The sequence below is a fragment of the Anopheles stephensi genome, chromosome 2, assembly GCF_013141755.1.
Source record: "Anopheles stephensi strain Indian chromosome 2, UCI_ANSTEP_V1.0, whole genome shotgun sequence".
Lineage (NCBI taxonomy): Eukaryota > Metazoa > Arthropoda > Insecta > Diptera > Culicidae > Anopheles > Anopheles stephensi.
In genome coordinates this window covers 31,459,342-31,479,221 of record NC_050202.1, presented here as the reverse complement: position 1 = coordinate 31,479,221, position 19,880 = coordinate 31,459,342, and the positions used below count along the sequence as shown (strand labels likewise).

General features: G+C 43.0%; 1 protein-coding gene across 3 annotated transcripts; it reads right to left on the bottom strand.

Moving 5' to 3' along the window:
• Window positions 1-1,481: 1,481 nt before the first annotated feature.
• Window positions 1,482-7,311, bottom strand: LOC118503173 (lipase maturation factor 2-like). 3 transcript variants are annotated; one of them, XM_036036144.1, is made up of 4 exons: window positions 6,864-7,311; window positions 6,465-6,712; window positions 2,799-3,856; window positions 1,482-2,703 (listed from the first exon to the last, which is right to left on the bottom strand). In XM_036036144.1, exons 2-4 carry the CDS (start codon window positions 6,592-6,594, stop codon window positions 1,867-1,869), a joined length of 2,025 nt encoding a protein of 674 aa, XP_035892037.1. In that variant the 5' UTR covers window positions 6,595-6,712; window positions 6,864-7,311; the 3' UTR covers window positions 1,482-1,866. The 3 variants fall into 3 exon arrangements, with proteins under 3 accessions (XP_035892037.1, XP_035892038.1, XP_035892039.1); XM_036036145.1 differs by having other exon boundaries at window positions 7,101-7,211; XM_036036146.1 differs by lacking the exon at window positions 6,864-7,311 and having other exon boundaries at window positions 6,465-6,844.
• Between the last annotated feature and the right edge of the window lie 12,569 nt (window positions 7,312-19,880).

Below are 19,880 nucleotides of genomic sequence, written 5' to 3'. Positions count from 1 at the left end.
AGCACGAGCGAAGACACGCGAAGGTATTGCAGGGCCTTTGCTGTGGCCCTGCAATCCGTTGCGAACAACGGTGCACAAATGCATTATGTTTCGCGTCTCCCTTCCAGCTGCTGCTTCTGCATCCCTCAGCATCCGAAGCAGCTCTGGAAGGATTACATGGCCCGCAAAACTTAAATCCCAAAACCCATCCTCCAAGTGAGATGACTCATCTGCTCATCCTTCCTTGAGTGGAGCGCGACCCTGCAAACGATGCGTTCCCGTTTTCACAGAACGGAGCAGTGGTAGAGCAAGATTGCATTTTCTTGCTGCTTCTCTACTGAGCCCCACCTGGCTGGCAGGCCAAACTCAAGCGGAAAGATCGTGGCATTATAAAATAATCTAGCCTGTAGTAAAGCGAAGGAAAAGAAAGTGGAAGAGACAAAACAAAAAAACGCTAACCAGCCCCAGTAGTCAATCATTTAGCACCGAAATCGAGGCAATGGAACTCAAAAATGCATCCACATCCGGCATCCAGTGCTGCATGCTGCATTTTCGGTCAATTATTCATCTGTCCATCCGTCTATCCAACCAGCTGTCCGGCTCAGCACATAACATGTCTGAGTGGTCGTCGACACGGCACACGGGAAAGGAATGCATTCTTGCTCTTTAACGTCCAGATACAAGAAATGCAAATTATCCACTATGAGACTGATGGATGATGCCAGCCAGCTGCTAGCAGTGAGCAACCGAGCAAACCGAAACACGTCCACCAGGTGACCTGTCTCCGTTGGTTCTTTATACTTAAAATAGATTTAACTTCCGTTGCCGGACTCCGTCACTGTCTGCGCAACGGTTTGATATGACCGGGTTCGAATTGCTTGCTCCAGCATTCGAATGATGGATACACACTCTTAACCTACGACAATGGCATCATACGCTTTGGATCGACTCGAAAAATCGCCTGTTTGATCTGGTGAATTATTGCTTACCTCAACGTCGAACCGTCGTGGGAGGCTGTACCGAGTCCAAGCCAGCTGCTAAAAGTGTTCCGGTTTACTCAAACACACACACACTGCTGCATGACTTCGGGATCTCTCTGTCCGTGCGCCGTACCCCCCCCCCCCCCCCCCCCCAATTTTCTAATGCCTCACCTATGCTGACCTATGCACAGCAAAACCGAACACCCGGGACAGGTAAATATTCGAACTCCGCAAAATGTTCGTCCGAAAATCCTGTCGGAAGCTAATGAAAAATGCAATTCTTCTTTCTCGGTACGCTGCTTGACGTGCGAGAGCTTTGTTTCGGCCCCTCCGGTTTCTCGCATTTATCCGTGATATATTTAGCCTTGCTGACCTGTACCGTATTGCACTGTAGACTCTTTCTCCCTCCGACGTACGGCGCCATATTCCATCACAAATTGTTCATCCAAATGGCTGCTGTGAAGCTTTTTTTCCGGATGCACAGTTCGAAAAAAAAGAAAGCTTCCAGAGCAACAACAAAAATTGTGAGATTGAATTGCAATTTCTTTGCGCTCGTGTGTATGTGTCTTTATTTGTGTTGCTCCTACCGTGGGATAAATGTGTGAGCAAAGGGACGAAACGAAAACAGGAAATAAAAGCGAGCAGGGAAAAACACTAGTAACACTATCCCTCTATGGGTTCACATCCTCTACTGGGGGAAACTACCCCACAGGAAGTAAGACGGTGAGATCTTCCTTTTTTTTTGTGCAATGGTGCAGCAAATACGAACGCGCCTCTTTCAGTGCATACAGTTCTTCGAATAAGTTTTTTTTTGTTTATCTGTCTTGTTTTGCAATAATTTGACTACAATTGACACCGTTTTGGCTGCCCATACTTACTATTCTCTCTCCCCCATTGGGCTTTCAGTTTAAGTCGACTGGCCTGTTGTACGCTGGTGGTGCTGCTGGTGGTGCTTCTGCTGCTGCTGCTGGGTGTAGATAACCATGCCGGCTGCTACGAACAGTCCCACCAGCAGATAGCTACCCTCGATGGCACCGACAAACCGTCGTATTGCGTCCAGTACCCAGCGCAGCAGCCAGTTCCACGATCCACTGGAGGGTTCAACCGTCGACCGGAAGTTCATCTGCTTAAGCTTTTCCCGTAGCTGTGTGTCGTCCTGCGAGAACACATTGAAGTAGTCGGTGAGCCGTTCCCGCGTCCAGAATGCACCCTCCGAGAAGGATGTGTACGCAAACCGGTACAACGATGTGCGGATGTACTTTGGTGCCTGCGCTGGGATGTGCCGTCCGTCGAGAAGATCCAGCACCGGACGCTGATGCTCGAGCAGCCGTTGAATCAACGGGTAGATCCACTTTTGTGCGTCGGTCTTCGAACCGGAACCGTCGTAAAACTTGAAATCGAACCGGGGGAAGTAAAGCCATCCGTACGGTAGCGAGGAGGCACGCTCGATCGTCCACGGTTTGTACTGGAAGCCGTACTCGTGCCAGGTGCCGTTAATGTCGTCCGAATACTCGAGAATGATTTCCCGTCTCATAGGGCGCATCTTCGTTAGGTGACGGCCGTACTGGTTGACCACGTACAGGCTGTGCAGACCACCGTAGGCGCGTGTCATCACGGGCGAGGTGATGGCGGTACTCGGCAGTAACCGTGAGTGGGGTACAATCGACATGAAGAACACCGTGAACGCGACTATGGTCGATATCAGCAGTCCGAGATTTTTGGAAAATTGTCGCATTCCTTCGGCCTGGAACGGGGAAATAGAAGTAATAGTTGGGAAAATCATACATATTTTTCGCCTGAAATTGGGTTCCTGTTGGGTACATCAATTCTTTCACTTACCAAGCTTCCCACACTGTCCTGGGAGGAAAGTAGTTTCAGGAACTTTTTGACCATGAGGACAAACACCAGCAACGGTGCCGCGCGTATCATAGTCTGCATGACGTTCAGATACTGGTCACGGGTGAAGGATGGCTTAAACGTAAGTTGTCCCTCGTCCGAGGTTCCAACGCTGAAGCATAGCCACGATCCAACAACCATAAGTAAACCGATCACCTTTACCAACCGACCGCCGTATCGATCCACATCGGCGTCCTCCGTCTGATTGCGTCCCTTTGCACGGGGACGTCGTCGCGGCTCATCGGAAACCCGTTCGTGTAGCCAAACGAGCAGCTCGTCCTCATCGTCCAGCAGCGTTAGCAGCAGAGTCAGTACGAGTGGCGATAGAAATCCGTAATTGCCACAGCCGATAATGTTCAGATGGAGAAACACGTGCCACCAGAGGGCGAAACGGCGTACCGCCTTGCTCGGAGCGAAGAACAGCCACGGCACTACCAGCTCGCTCAGGTACACGTAGATCGTGCTCGCCCGATGGAACGCATCCGGCAGCTGATACGTGTACCAGCTGTACGATGTGGGCAGGGGCATCGTTTCGTAGTGTCGCTTCAACCCATCCAGGGACCACCAGAGTGGACAACCGCTAGCCAGCTTCACCGAGCCGGAGGCAAACATGAAGCGGAATACGAGCCATTTCAGCAGCAGCAGTGCGATATCTTCCATCGGCAGCCGCCGGTCAGTTAGCCGGCTCGGAGCCAACAGTATGCAGAGAAATCCGGCCTCGAGCAGCAGATGATCGGCTTGCTGGCGGAAGGACTGCGAAATCTGGACCAGCGAAAAGTACACCGACCACATCACGATGAAGCTGACCAGCCGGCAGTGGACGCGGGAGACGAGGCCCAGGAACGCGACCGTTGCACCGACCAGACACAACAAATCAATTGCCTCGTGCCCATCGCCCAGCCCGATGAAGGGTCCGAGCTGGAGCAGGCTCAGCCGCTCCTTTAGCGTCCCGTTCGCCAGAATCCGGCTCGCCGGAAGTATGCCTGCATCGCCGTACAGACCTGCGAAGAGAAATCAATCCGCGGAAAATAAAGCGCCCGGTCGCAACCCCTCCCCCGGGGAAACCCGGGAATGCTCCGATTAATCGAAGCGCTCTAATGGATTCTGACATGTCGCTTCGTCTCGTTGTTTCCAGCCGGAGGTTCGCGGTGGCGGGAGTTGCGAAAAACGCGGAGGGGAAGGTGGGAAGGTAGTTTGAAGACGCAGTCAAGGGTGACTGGGCCAGAACTGAGACGGGAATCGATTACCGAGTTTCTTCTCAAATTGAGAGATAATTAAATTACATCATTCGTATTCGCATTCACATTCGCTTGGGTGCACAGCGCTCGGGTTCAAGGGTATAGGAGCATTTGCTCCGGAATCAAATTGCCGATGATGGCTGAACAGCGTATCCATTTCACCGTACCTTATCATCACCAATCCCCCAAAGACCGACCGAGTACCGACCGTTTCAAGCTCATTTATACCGTCTTCTCCTAACCATTAGCTGTGACCTGTGCTATCCCTTTTGTGGGCATTCCCCGGTCCGAAAACCCTAGTGCCAGTCGAGTTTGAAATCATTGATTTCTAATTCCTAATGTGATGACCGGTCATCTCGTTCTCGTCACCGCACGGCGCGAAGGGACCCGGCTTGTGAAGCGCAAAAATGATGCCCGTGATGATGATGATGGGATTTTCTAGCCACGTATTAAGAAGGGCCAGAGTTTGGCACACCGACTGAAAGTAGCTATGTGGTTATGCGATGCTTGTAGCGAAAGAAAAATACTATCGAATTTAAGATCGACTAGAGCCCTAGTGCGGTGCACGGAAAGATATTGAATTAGACCGTAAACTCAATTACCAAACCACACACATTCTTCAGTTTGTCAGTCTGACCATGCTAACCACTTCTTAACCAATTCGTGGGACGAAAGATTTCAAAGCGCTTTTAAACAGTTTAATGCATAAGGGAATTGGAACTGCACCGATTGGATGAAGATAATGTTTTTTTACAAACGAAAGTATCTTTCAGGTATCAGGACAGTCCTATTCCAAATTAGGACACTAGAATGAAAACATTGGAGCGTGCCGCTAAAAGCTAAAGATCTTTAGGAGTTTGAAGGTACTCAAGTTCGATTTCGTCGTGAGTGTAAACTGTGTAATGGACCCTACGCAAAATTTCAGTGTATACCGGATTTCCCATGAGTTTTTGCATTCGTCCTGAGGTTTCTCAAATATTTTTGAATTTATCTCGATATTTGCTCAAAAATATGGTTTCTTCTAATACAAAATACAAAAACTTTGCGTCTTGAATAAAAATGATGTTCTAGTAAGTTAACAATAATAAAATTACACGAGTACTTTTTATTGTTAAATAGTTAAATTTTAAGTGAACAATATTAAAAAACCCGGCAAAAAACTACGAGAAAGCGCGAAAAAAACAATCTTGACTTGCTGGAAAAGTCCTCGGTACCGCCGCTCACGGTCGTCGTCTTACCAGTCTTGTAATCTTACCAGGCTTGTAAGCATGACTATGGCCAACATCACATGCCAGGTGAAGGTGGATGGAAAACTCTCAGGGCCCTTTGCTACCACCAAGGGAAAGCGCCAGGGAGATGGGCTTGCCTGTCTCCTTTTCAACCTGGCGCTAGAGAGAGCCATCCGTGACTCGGAGGTGGAAACTTCGGGGACCATCTTCTATAAGGCAATCCAGATCCTGGCATACGCTGATGACATAAACATCATTGGTTTGAGGCTCTCCTATGTAGCAGAAGCTTATCAAAGGATCGAGCGTTGGCCCCGTATGTGTGGAAGGACAATGGAGGAGCCGCTACAATGACGAGCTCTTCGAGCTGTACGATGATCTCACCATCCTCGCCAGGCTCAGGTGGGCTGGTCACGTCATGAGAATGATATCGGACGACCCAGCCCGTGAGGTCCTTTTAAGCCGTCCACACGGACAGAGGAGGCGTTGTAGGCCCAAATTGAGATGGAGTGATGGCGTTGATGCATCCGCCAGAACGGCTGGGATGACGGATTGGCAGACGACGGCGCTAAACCTTGAGCTGTGTCGAGGATTGTTACAACAGGCCAAGACCGCAAAGCGGTTGTAGCGCCTGATAAGTAAGGCTTTTTACGGTAACAATAGTGCCGATTTTCACACGGCAGAACCTTCCCGCACACAGGACTGACTATCCAGCATCGAGTAAAATCAAGTCATGGAAGCCTCCTCCAACCTCCAACGGTCCGGAGGTGATAGTGCCAAGGAAAAAAATAAATGGAATTTTTTCTCCAACATAACTAAATAAGTCAATCATAATACAAAGCAAAAATCCAATTGATCAGATTTCTCACATTGAATAGAAAACCCAAAAAACCGTTAACCATAAGCGCGTTAGAAAATCAAATTTCAAATCGGCCAAACCCGGGAAGCGTTTCTCCTTTTGAAGCGTTTGTGAAGCGTTGCGGACCGTTGCTGTTTTCGCTACTTGGGAACACCGCACGGTTATTGAGTGCTTGCACCACTACCACCAACAAAAATCCCGCAACACAACAATCGCACCGGGCAATGAAATCGATACGGAGATAGAAATTTGGAACCTTTTTCTTGTGGTTTCTTCACTTGCTTACCTTCAGCCTGGCAGTAAAATCCGACAAATGCCATCAGGTACACTGCACACATCGAACGTAGCAGCAAATTACGCACCCGCGGAACATCTTCGGTCTCCAGCGACCTTGAATCACTGTTTGCCTTTTCCATCGTTTTCGCTGCGTTTTATTTTACCCGTGCCAACAGTTTGCCCGAAATACCGTCGGCCAACATTCACGATCCTACCGATCCGCCCAGCCTTTTTACCACCAATTGTCGTTCTGTAAAACTAGAAAGGAAAACATTTCAACGCTCCCATAAGCAAACACTTTCTCTCCGCACTAAAGAACCACAACTGGACGATTTTCGGTCTCCACAGCGAGAGCGACGATTGCAATCAAAACAAAAACATAACCTATACACTTTGCCCGGGAACTCACGGGACGCTCACAGCGGATGCCGCCTCCGCTATGTCAAATGGCGTTGCGATGAGAAACCGCACAGGAAGCCAACTTTTGTTTAACCAAATGCTTCTGATTTACTTCCGACCGTGTATGTCTGCCGATTTGAAAAACACCTGGCCCAGGCTGCTGCTGGACAGAAAATGGTACGCGTGCGCTTGTACGGTTGGATTTCATAAGACAATAATGTACGGCGTCGTAACCGAGCCCGGGTACCGGTATCGATTGATAATCTGGTCGAAAATTGATACACGTCGTAATACTGATACTCCAGAATGCAGTGGGCAAGAACCGTAACCTAATACTGCCAACCGGCCAAGCCAGGGGAGACTAGAAAACCATTGCCCAACGATGAATGTTATCTAATCAACCATTTACACCCATGGTTATGGTTAAGTGGGCAGTTCGTCTTTTGCTATCGCACGAAATGAAGCCGGGTGTTGATTCTGCATCTGTAAGCCGTGCATTCAACAGTTGGTGCGAGTGCCGGCAGCAATGAAAAGTCTCGGAAGAAAATAGACGTCAGCAAACACTACCCTCGGACCAGTGAATCGCATTTACACACCGACGCCACCAGAACCATTTTGTTTCTTTCCATAACCTCGCCCATTTCCCAACACAATCAAATAATTCACCACATGTAAGTTTTAGCATGTATTTGCCATTTCCAGTACGCTAGTTTCAGCTCGCTTCGAACCCTCACACCCTGAATGCGTTCTCCTCGTTTTGCTTCCAATTGTAATTTTGCACGGATCTTTCATCTTAATCTAATGTGTATTACGCTAACTTATCATAATCAACCACTTGAATTTCTGATAGTATTGTTGCCATACTGAGGAACCCCCGTCTACCGGAGGCTTCCCAACATGGCACGCCGTATCGGATTGATACAGCAGGACGTTTCCCGACGCGTTGGATAGGTACATCATCTCGTGAGCGCCGTGTTAGGAAGAAGCCCTCTTCTTCAGATGGATGCTTCTGTAAGAAAGATACAAAATGTAGTTAGTACGATATGAAACGCACAGATTAACTCAACAATTAGCATAAACTATTGCACACACACACTTACCACATGCAGAAATCAGGGCCTGCAGCAGGAAAGCTTCCGGGTGAAGCTAAATTAAGATGAATCTTCGCTAGATGCTGGAGGAGAATGTCCGATCGGTTTCGAAGCCAGTGAAAAAGTGAAATTTCATCAGAGAGCCACAGCCAAAGCAGCTTTTCCATTGGCAGTTCAAACGTCAAAACTGGCAGAACCCAGTTGACAAAAGTAACTGAGCCCGGTCATTGACAAGTGACAACCAGGGTGTCAAATAATGTTGCTCATGAAAACAAAAATAATTTCAGACGTCGAAGAGAAAGTAATAATACTATTTCACAGTTGAATTAAGGTGTTTTTTGTTTTTTTTTTATAATTGCTTCATCTAGCACTCGTAGTTATTGCAGATGCATCTCTAGGAGCACAAATTGGTGCAAGGTGCTTTTTTAAAGCTGTTTAAGAGAACAATCGCTTTACACTATGGAACATATTGGAAGATTTGACGTGTGTTCGTAATGAATTTTTTACCTTAAAATTCAATGATAAGCATGTTATCCTCGTTCTCTGCATGATTGCTGTAAAATCGTTTAACCTTGAATGGAACTTTCAAGCTGATTAAGACGCACGCACACTCTCGCGCAGAAGTTGCGCTGTAGCCTGCTGGAGGATTGAATTTATGAAAAGCACCGTTTTTATCCAAAAGTCTTGCCAAATACTGCAAGTTTGTTGAGGTTTACAGGGCTACAATATTCCAGAAAGTGTATCAGAAACCGAGCGCCAACCGTAATTTTGTAATGAACAACATATTATTGTGAAGGGTCTATGCTATTTAAAAGCTTGTTAGAAGCACATGACACACCTTTGATGGTTATAAATTACCCAAATAGCCAAAATATCTTAAACAAACAATTTCAGCACAAACAAATAGCCAAAATATCTTAAACAAACAATTTCAGCACGCTAAAGATCGCTGATCTAATACGTCTTTTGTAGGATATATTGATCGGAATATCGATTATCTCGCAGTCGTCTTCGTTCTCAAACATTTCACGCATAATTGAAGCACACTTTATAAAATATTTTCCCGATATTCTTACACGCTTTCAACAAATCTTTCCACACAATGTTTTTCTGACGGCGCATGGCAGATAGCAATGTCCTATTGACATAATCCTGTAAACAAACAACTTGAAGGGCCATCTTTCACTCTTAAATGGGCATAAAGTTCCATGAAGTACCGCATGCTTCTTAATAAGCCGCATAGTTCGGATGAACACTATGCATGGTTTATAAATAAGCCTTATAGTTCCATCGAGTTCCAAGTGCAAGAAGAAAAGCTTCATAGTTCCATCAAGTTCCACGGTCTTTTTAACTTGCCTCAAAGTTCGGCGGTAGTACGTTTTTTCTTTAAGCAGCCCTCAAGCAGCACGATAGTTCGATTTCATTATTTTTGACGATTTGTGTAGATTCTTTAAAGAACTTCATCATTCAAGTCGGTCTGTACAGTAACAATTTAGTATTCAGTGTGTTTGTTTTGGTTTATCATAATCATATTCAGGACGGACATCGCCGGTCTTGACACCCCGGGATAAGAAATTAAATCTCATCCGTACCATTTTCTCGTTATGAGAAGCAACTATCCAACTGTAATTTCTGGCTTACGATACCGCATAGTTGGATAGTCAGTCCTCACTATGGGCAAACGGTTCGGATGGGCTTTCAAACCCGATCCTGCCGTGTGAAGCCCTGCATCGTTGTTGCCCTTACCGTCGTCTATTTTATTTCAATTATTTTTTTACACATTGATTAATAGTAATTCACTTTTTCGTCGAATGCTCATTCGTAAAACAAGATGAAAACTATTTTTTCTTTCGGTTATTTAATGTAATATTAACTTTTTTTCTTTTTTTCTAGTTTGTAGCATATTTTGCTTTCTTTTTCAAAGCCATGGTTCGGTAGTCATACAAGGAAAAAGTTTCAGAAGGATTCCTTATCAGTAAGCCACATCAAGCTACGCTTATAAAATTGATGATGTTGGAAAAATTATTTCACATTTGATGGTTAATGTTCATTAGACTTCTACGTTTTAATTATTTTTGCTAGTCTTAACTCGGTCCGGGGCAGACCGGTGGCTGAGACGATAACGGCGCCAGTCTTCACACGGGCGGGACCGGGGTTCAAATCCCATCCAGACCACCTGCGCGTACGTAGCTCTGACTACTTTCCTACGGGTAAAATTAAGTCACAGGAAGTCAGAAATAGCAGGCCGAGACCTCTCGTGGACCAAGGAAGAAGAAGAAGTCCACAGCGGCGCATCAAACTGTGGTAGAATCATCAGGATTAAAGCTGTAGAAGCCACGTGTCGGAGACCTAGTATGAGTTGCCTCATATTGATGACTGGAATTGGTGGTCTTAAATTAGGAGCTTCGCACAAGATACCGCGCACATTTCATAAAAAGGCAACCAAAATTTTCCACGATACATCGCTGGTTCTCTTTAAGTTACACTCTCCGGTCAACAGTTTTGTAATCTCGAAATCTGGTAGGGGCCAGATAGGGACCGGCAGGGCTGGCTATCTAGCTACGGGTAAACTAAGTCAAGGAAGGCCAAGCTAGTCATGGCAGGCTAAAACCTCATGAGGTTGTGAAGCCAAAGAGGTTGAAAGAAGAAAAATTAACGGAATGGATTATTTTTTGCACCAATCGTACCTTTAAGGCGTGTTCGCCAAACATAATGTCGCTCTTACTCGAGTTAGCTGGCAGCATGGTTAAGGCTGCCGTCAAAAGCTTTCTGCTCTTTCCAGGCCCTAGTATTCAGTTGGTATTCCTTCTAGAAGAAAGACCTATTGAAAAATATCCTTCGAGGAGTTGGGACTCGCAACTACTAACGGTGCCTTAAGTGTCGAAGGGATATTTGTTCCGAGCGCAGTCAGCTACTCATTCTGTGTGATTTGATTCTTCTCATTGTCTTTTTCAATAAGTTTTAAATTCTAAAGTTAAATTTATTCTTCCAGTAATGCAGTACTAATAAGCGAAATTTAAATCTAACTATATCCATCGTATAATTTATTTAATCTTCATTTCAGGTACCGGGCAGTGGGTCACGCTTCCGGTAAGTTCCAATGATTCCTTCTCACTTAACATCCAGTTCGTCAGATGCGGTCGGGGATGAACGTGCAAAAAGGTTACTTTACTTTTAATGCGAAAGCACCCAAACACTTTTCATGAATATGGAAAAGCATACGGGCATAGCAAACTGTGTGTCTCCACCCAGGTCCTGATTAACTAAAACAGGTGCATTTACCACGGTTGCGGAAACATTGGTTCCGCAGCATGAATTCCAACTCCATGCCCCGGTACCAAATGGAACTAAATTCCATTAATGTCCTTGCTGAAGTGTATGGTGAGCTACCGTTCCGCCATGGTGAGTAACGTGCTCCAAAAATAAATATATTCCTAATGGTACTTAATTTCCAAACTTATGCTCGCTGAGAACTGACCTTACCTTACTCATGCGAGTGAGTAGAGTTTCGGGGTTCGAGCTACGATGATTTTGTCACCTTAACTACCAACCTACGATGGTGGTCCATTTTTGGATCCGAACGAGCCTTTTTTCTCCTCTCAGTGGCGCTGGTGACCGTTATATTTTTATATCATCCTGATAGCCTTAGCGCTGCTTACCGACAGTCCGCACTCGGAAATGAAGTCGAAAAGGACTACTACGCACTGTACCGGAAATGCGTTTCGATGATAAAGGTGTGGCAATTTATTACGAAACGCTAAAAATGATGCCATTGGACACATTCGAACTACATTTAGGGGCTACAGTAACGAAGTTCTCCCGGAACGTACCGTTTGGGATAAGTGTTGGGTGTGGAGAGGCACGATGTGCGAGATGTGTTTGTGTCGTTTATTTAATGCCGTTCCTGCTAGCTTGTAACAAATATCTTCAAATCACTCAGCCATATCGATGGAGCTTCAATATCCGCTCACTGAAGGGACAATATTAGGTCCAAAAAAGGATAGTTAAGACATCGTAGCCGAGTTAAGCTGATCTCGCATCGAAGACGACATCGCAGCATGGGCTAAAAGACGACAACGCAGAACGGCATCGAGCATCGAGAATCTGCAACGCAGCAGAATGCACCGAGCAAAGCGATGACGACGAAGACGCCGAGCAACGCGACACTGGCCACGCGCAGACAGCTCCAGAAAAGGACACCGCTGCACGTGGAGAGCCAACGTGGCCAAACCGTGGGAACCATCGTGGGTTCCCGACAGTAGGGCACAAGCTGGGCGATGATAAATCAGTTGTAATTAGGAGTTCGAAACGATAAGTCGAGTTGTAAAATTATCTCTAGGTTTAATAAAATTTTTTTTATGACCAAACGGTTATAAGAAAGTTTAACTGGCGCCCGAATAGGGACCTTTGGTGAGGAAAACCCAAGTGTTGTGAAGTGCAGTAACCGCGTTAGTGCTTGAGTTACGCCGACATAGACATTCGGAAGTCTATCCCGATCGCCTGTGAAAAGTGAAAACAAACTGATGTGCAGTGAACTTTAGTGACTGCGTTAGTGCTAGTGTCACAAGTGCATAGTGCAGAAGTTATCGAACACTTTAGGCAGCCGTGCGAGTTGGTACCAGAGTAGCCGATAGTTGCCAGCAACAGTCTATCGGAGGAAAAGGATTCTGCCGCCGCACCGAGAAGGAAGACATCACCAAAGGATTCCAAAACCAGCCCCGTCAGAGGAGGTGAAGAAAATCAGCCCCGTCAGAGGAGGTGAAGAAAGCCAGCCCCGTCAGAGGAGGTGAAGAAAACCAGCCCCGTCAGAGGAGGTGAAGGAAACAGCCCCGTAAGTGGAGGTGAACAATGCAACTGTTAATGTAAGTAATAATATTAAACATATTCACATCCGATAAAAGTGAGTGACAAAATCCGTGAAAATCGTGTGTCGGTATACGTGTCGATTAGTGTAATTCGAAATTTTGAAGTGAAATTCGTGAAAAAGTTAGGAGATTAGTCAAACTGGAGGAATTAGTCCAATCACTACGACAATTCTCAGTTTCAATAAAAGAGAAAGATAACGAAGGAAAAGAGAGTAATTACGAAATGGAGGCATTGATCAACAGAATCGCAGCCCTAGAGGCACGATTAGAAGAGAACAATATAACGGACGATTATAGAGATCCTCCACTATTTTTCGTAAAAAAGGACGGCAGCGCCATAAACCCGGAGACTTTCGAGAAGATCCCAGGTTTGGTGAAAGACCTTCCCGTTTTTTGTGGAGATCCAAGCGAACTCAACAGCTGGATCAGCGACGTTGATGGATTGATCAGGTTATACGAAACTACTCCTGGTCATACAGAAGAACAGCAAAATAAATACCATATGGTATGCAAGTTTGTTCGACGAAAGATTAGAGGAGAAGCTAACGATGCGTTAGTCGCATCGAACGTAGGGATCAACTGGAATAACATAAGGAGAACGCTTATCACATACTATGGAGAGAAACGTGACTTGGAGACGCTCGATTTCCAACTAATGAGCGCACACCAAAAGAGTCGATCTTTAGAGACGTACTACGATGAAATAAATAGACTGCTTTCGCTAATTGCGAATCAGATAAAAACGGATAGCAGATTTGCCCACCCAGAAGCCTCAAAAGCAATGATAGAGACGTACAATAAAAAGGCAATAGATGCGTTTATCAGAGGTCTAGATGGAGACGTATACAAATTCATAAGAAACTACGAACCGACTTCTCTAGCAGCAGCATATAGCTACTGCATAACATTCCAGAATTTGGAATGTAGAAAATTACTAACAAGACCAAGACAGGTAAACACACCCCCATCAGCACCAAGGAACCTAATACCACTCCCAACTCCCCATCCACCACCACGAGTATTTCAAAACCACCAAAGACCATTTATGACAAACAACACAAGACCACATTTTGGAATCAACCAGCCATTCCAGAATCATGCAAGAAATTTCCAGCGTCCAGCTTTTTATCAACCAAATCAGACACGACCAATATTTCAACGATCAAATTTTAACCGACCCAATTTCATGCAACATACGAACCAATTCCGCGGACCAGAACCGATGGAAGTTGACCATTCAATTAGGTCACAACAAATTAATTACGCGAATAGGCCCAATTCATCCAATGTAAGGCCTATGAAAAGACAACGAGCTTTCAACATAGAAACATTTCCGCAAGAAGGAAATCCATATGAAGACGAAACTGAAAGTCAGGCGTCATATGAACGATACATGAGAAATGTAGAGAAACAGGAGAAAACAAACAACACTTCATGTACAGCAGAACTAAATTTTTTAGAATGAAGTCTGCTTTGCCCTATTTTATATATCATGGTAAAGCAGGACAACAGATAAAAATTTTAATTGACACAGGATCCAATAAGAATTTCATAAACCCAAAACATGCGAAAATCTCACATGACGTAACGAAACCCTTTATCGTATCATCAGTAGGAGGAGACTTGCTTGTCACGAAATATTCACAAGCTAAAATATTTGCCCCTTATTCCGATGTAAATGTAAAATTTTATCATCTACAAGGACTGAAAACTTTCGATGCCATTATTGGTTACGATACCATCAAAGAAATGGGAGCATTCATAGATGCCAAAAGAGATTACTTTATTATAAAAGATAAAATAATACCTCTCTTACTATACCCGTTACAGGAAATTAACAGGATCGAAATAAGAGATCAACATCTTAACAACCAAGAAAAAGGAAAATTACATTCATTCCTTAACAAGTTTCAAGATTTATTTCAGCCACCTGACGAGAAATTACCATTTACAACAAAGGTTGAAGCAACCATATCTACGGATGACACCGAACCAGTTTACTGTAAGTCATACCCATACCCCTTGTCTCTCAAACATGAAGTGGAGACACAGATAAAAAAATTACTAAACAATGGTATAATTCGACCATCCCGCTCACCATATAACTCACCTGTTTGGATTGTACCCAAAAAGGCTGATGCATCTAACAAAAAAAAGTATCGACTTGTGATCGATTATAGGAAACTAAACCTAAAAACTAAGAGTGATAGATATCCTATTCCAGACACGTCAACAGTTCTTTCGAATTTAGGAAACAATAAGTATTATACCACACTTGATTTAGCATCAGGCTTTCATCAAATTCGTTTGACAGAAAAAGATATCGAAAAAACCGCTTTTTCAATTAACAATGGGAAATATGAATTTTTACGACTACCTTTCGGTCTAAAGAATGCACCTTCTATATTTCAGAGGGTCATGGATGATGTTCTAAGGGAACATATCGGAAAAATCTGTCATGTCTACATCGACGATATAATAGTCTTTGGAAAGACATTTGATGAACATTTGAAAAATTTGGAAATTGTTTTGAACACATTACGCGAAGCCAATTTTAAAATACAACCAGACAAATCAGAATTTTTAAGAACTGAAGTTGAATTCTTAGGATTCATTGTCTCAGAACATGGTCTGAAACCAAATGAGAAAAAAATTCAAAGCATACAAAAATATCCCGAACCTAAAACTATCCGAGAGCTTAGAGCATTTCTAGGACTCTCCGGCTACTATAGAAGATTTGTTAAAAATTATGCTGCTCTAGCAAAACCTCTAACAAAACTCTTAAGAGGAGAGGATGGCCAAGGCCACTGTAAAATTACAAAAAATCAATCAAAAAATTTTCCGATTAAATTTGACGAAGACGCCACTCGCGCATTTAAAACTCTCAAGGAAATTTTATCATCCGAAGACGTTTTAGCGTACCCCGATTTTGATCATGGTTTTATATTAACCACAGACGCGTCCGACAAAGCAATCGGAGGTGTTTTATCACAAAAAATCAATGGTATTGAAAAACCAATAACGTTCATATCCAGAACATTATCGAAAACGGAAGAAAACTATGCTACCAACGAGAAGGAAATGCTTGCTATAGTTTGGGCTTTACATTCCTTGCGCAATTACATATATGGTGCAAAAATAACAATACTAACAGATCACCAACCTTTAACATATGCAATGTCGCCAAAAAATAACAATGCGAAACTAAAACGATGGAAAGCGTTCATCGAGGAACATAATTATGAGTTACGCTACAAACCTGGAAAAACTAACGTTGTAGCGGATGCGCTATCAAGAATCCAAATTAATTCTCTAACACCAACACAACATTCCGCTGATGATGATAGCAGTGAATATATACTGTCTACTGAAGCCCCCATCAACGCTTTTCATAACCAACTAATATTTAAAACAACTAACAATTCGTCCTATGAAATGATGACGCCGTTTCCAAAATTTAAAAGGCATATTTTTTGTGAACCAGAATTTACTAACCAATATTTAACAAACAAACTAAAAAGATTCCTCAATCCTAACATTATTAACGGTATACTAACCGATGAAGTAACTATGGGTCTTATTCAAGAAGTGTATAAAAATTTATTCAATCCGAAAACAATGCGATGTAGATTTTCTCAAATACAAGTTGAAGATTTAACAAATGAAGAAAAACAACTAGACGAAATTAAAAACATTCATAATTTTGCACATAGAAATTCGAAAGAGAATTCATTACAATGCATTAAAAGATTTTATTTCCCAACGATGAGAAAAGTAATAGAGTCATTTGTAAAAAATTGCGAAATTTGCAAAATGGAAAAGTATGATAGGAAACCACAACAATTTATACCAATAAAGACTCCAATCCCCAGATATCCAGGTGAAATTGTTCACATTGACATATTTGCGTATAACTCAAACTTGCTGTACCTTTCATCAGTAGATAAATTTTCCAAATATCTCAAAGTAAGATTCATCAAATCAAAATCTATTGCAGATATAAAAGAAGTAATGCAAGAACTTTTATATGATTGGAATTTACCAAAACATATCGTAATTGATAACGAATGCACATTTGTTTCAAATGTCATAGAGCAAATGATTAAAAATCTAGGTATATCTATTTTTAAAACTCCCGTAAATCGTTCAGAAACAAACGGTCAAATCGAAAGATGCCATTCAACAATTCGTGAGATAGGCAGGTGTATCAAGGCACTAAACCCAGAAATCACAGATAAAAATTTAGTGCAACAGGCTGTATACAAATACAACAACACCATTCATTCGTTTACGAAAGAGACCCCCAAAAACGTATATATCGGAGAACAATCGGAAGAAATGTCGTTTAGAGACAGAGCGTTATTAAGAGAAAAACTTGATAAAAAAATTATAAAACTATTCGAAGAGAAAAATGAAAAGATGAAAGATAAGAAATATAAAGACTATGAACCAAATCAATATGCGTACGAAAAGAGGAAAACAAATAATAAACGAGATAGTCGTTTCAATATGTACAATCCTTATCGCTATTTCATCGATAGAATCGAGTAAAATTAAGATACATAATGTAACAAATGATCCATTAGCCATAATACCGATAGGGAAAGCTAAAGTACAAATTGGGTACATTAGAACAATTCATCCAATAGATTTAGCCGATATCAACGAAACAATAGAGAAAACATTGCTAGATAGTCCAAATGGAATTTTTACTGAACCTATCGACAATTTAATTAGAATAAAAGCTAGCATGCTACAGGACACTTTGGCGAAAATCAAACCATTTGTGAAAAGGCAAAAACGATGGGACACGATAGGTAAAGTTTGGAAATGGATCGCCGGAACTCCTGACGCCGACGACCTACATGTCATTAACTCCACAATGAACTCCCTGATAGCAGAAAGCAACAAACAAATAATAATCAACCAAGGTTTCAACGACAGGCTGAAACAAATAACTGATGTCGCTAACCAAGTCGTAAATATCGAGAACGAACGCTATGAGTCATACCAAGTAGAAAATCGAAAACTTATTCTACTTCCCAACATAAATATGTTACAAGAAAAATTGGATGTCATAGAAGACGCTATACTGTTAGCTAAACACGGGATTCCGAGCAGTAAGCTACTATCCCTTGAGGATCTGACCTCAATAGAACAGTTCCTTGAAAAGAATAACATTAAATACAACACACCGGAAGAATTGCTAAGGCAATCAACTGCCCAAGTTGCAGTAAATGAAACTCATATACTATACATGCTAAAGTTCCCCAAACTATCTCCAAAAATCTACGAATACGACTATATCGATTCGATAATACAACACGATGCACGTATAATCGTCACACAGAACTATATATTACAAAATCAAACCCACGTATATTCCATGGCAGAGAAGTGCCAACAACAAGAAGACGTTTATATATGTCCGCAAATCGGCATACAACAACCCACAACATGCATTCAACAAATTGTGAAAAGAGAAGATTCACAATGTGACTACGAAAAGATTTATAGCCAAGGCTTCATAAAAAGAATCAAAGAAGACACAATACTAATCAATGACGTCATAGCAGAAATCGCATCAAACTGCAGCAAAATGAACCAAGTACTGAACGGTTCCTACGTCATACAATTCGAAAATTGTAACATCATCATTAATGGAGAAATTTATTCAAACAATGAAGTCACCATTCCTGGTAAACCATTTAAGTCAACAACAGGAATTAACATTGACAAAGGCGAAATCAAACATAGACCGCCTCTTCAACTGATACAAAACCTCACAATAGAACACAGAGAAAAGCTAAAAAGTATCAACCTACAAAACGACTCCTTGAGATGGAAATTTAACATATTTGGAGGAACATTTGCGTTAATATGCATATGCGCATGTATAATATTTCTATTCTTCCAATTCAAGAGAACTACAGTAAAAATAGACATGACTCAAGCGAAACAACTCGAAACCTTTGTCAGCCGACCTATCTCGTTCCACGCAGCAGCGAGACTTTGAGGGCAAAGTCACTTAAGAGGGGAGGAGTTAAGACATCGTAGCCGAGTTAAGCTGATCTCGCATCGAAGACGACATCGCAGCATGGGCTAAAAGACGACAACGCAGAACGGCATCGAGCATCGAGAATCTGCAACGCAGCAGAATGCACCGAGCAAAGCGATGACGACGAAGACGCCGAGCAACGCGACACTGGCCACGCGCAGACAGCTCCAGAAAAGGACACCGCTGCACGTGGAGAGCCAACGTGGCCAAACCGTGGGAACCATCGTGGGTTCCCGACAGTAGGGCACAAGCTGGGCGATGATAAATCAGTTGTAATTAGGAGTTCGAAACGATAAGTCGAGTTGTAAAATTATCTCTAGGTTTAATAAAATTTTTTTTATGACCAAACGGTTATAAGAAAGTTTAACTGGATTACTAGCTGACCACTTGGTGGCAGTTTTCAGGAAGAATGGCGTCCAATCTACTCATCGTAGTCAGCGACAACCTAGAAAAGGGATTTGTGTGAAGCCGTCCGAATCAATGGCATCATGAAAAAGGGCAAGCTCCCTCGCTGGAAGTTTTACAAGGGCATGTGTGGTGTTGTTTTGCAGAGCATTTGGTAAATCCTACCAAAGGATAACAAAGGATTTCAAATGCTGTTTGCTAATCAACACAACATTGTTCAGTGTTGAAAATGGCCTGGGTTGGAGATCCACATCGCAATGAGTTTATTAGTTTGCTGCCGGAATCCAGAAGAAAGCCCTCCATCTAATCCGATTGAAATTTCCAAAACGAATGTATGAAGTTGAAGATTATTAAACGTCCCGCACGAACCTAGCATACCTGAGCAGAGATTTTCCTTAGCCGGGAAAACTCTTCCTTATATTATTAGAAGCAAAAAAATGCTTAAAATATTGCTCCTTTCAAACTATTCGTTCGTAATTCTATTCTAAGTTTAAATTTAAAAATTCTCCTCCGGGCACAGTTTAACGTGGCGCCCTGGTTTTCTCACACACGTTCCAGCCGACAAATTGAAACATTCTGTTAGCGCAACCGGAAGCGGAACCTGTCCG

Bases quoted from the DNA above. Each gene is read 5' to 3' on its own strand.
- LOC118503173 (XM_036036144.1), bottom strand. From the start codon at position 6,594: ATGGAAAAGGCAAACAGTGATTCAAGGTCGCTGGAGACCGAAGATGTT. The intron at 3,857-6,464 runs GTAAGCAAGTGA...TTCTCTTCGCAG, and splicing joins ATTTTACTGCCAGGCTGAAG to GTCTGTACGGCGATGCAGGC. The intron at 2,704-2,798 runs GTAAGTGAAAGA...TCCCCGTTCCAG, and splicing joins AGGACAGTGTGGGAAGCTTG to GCCGAAGGAATGCGACAATT.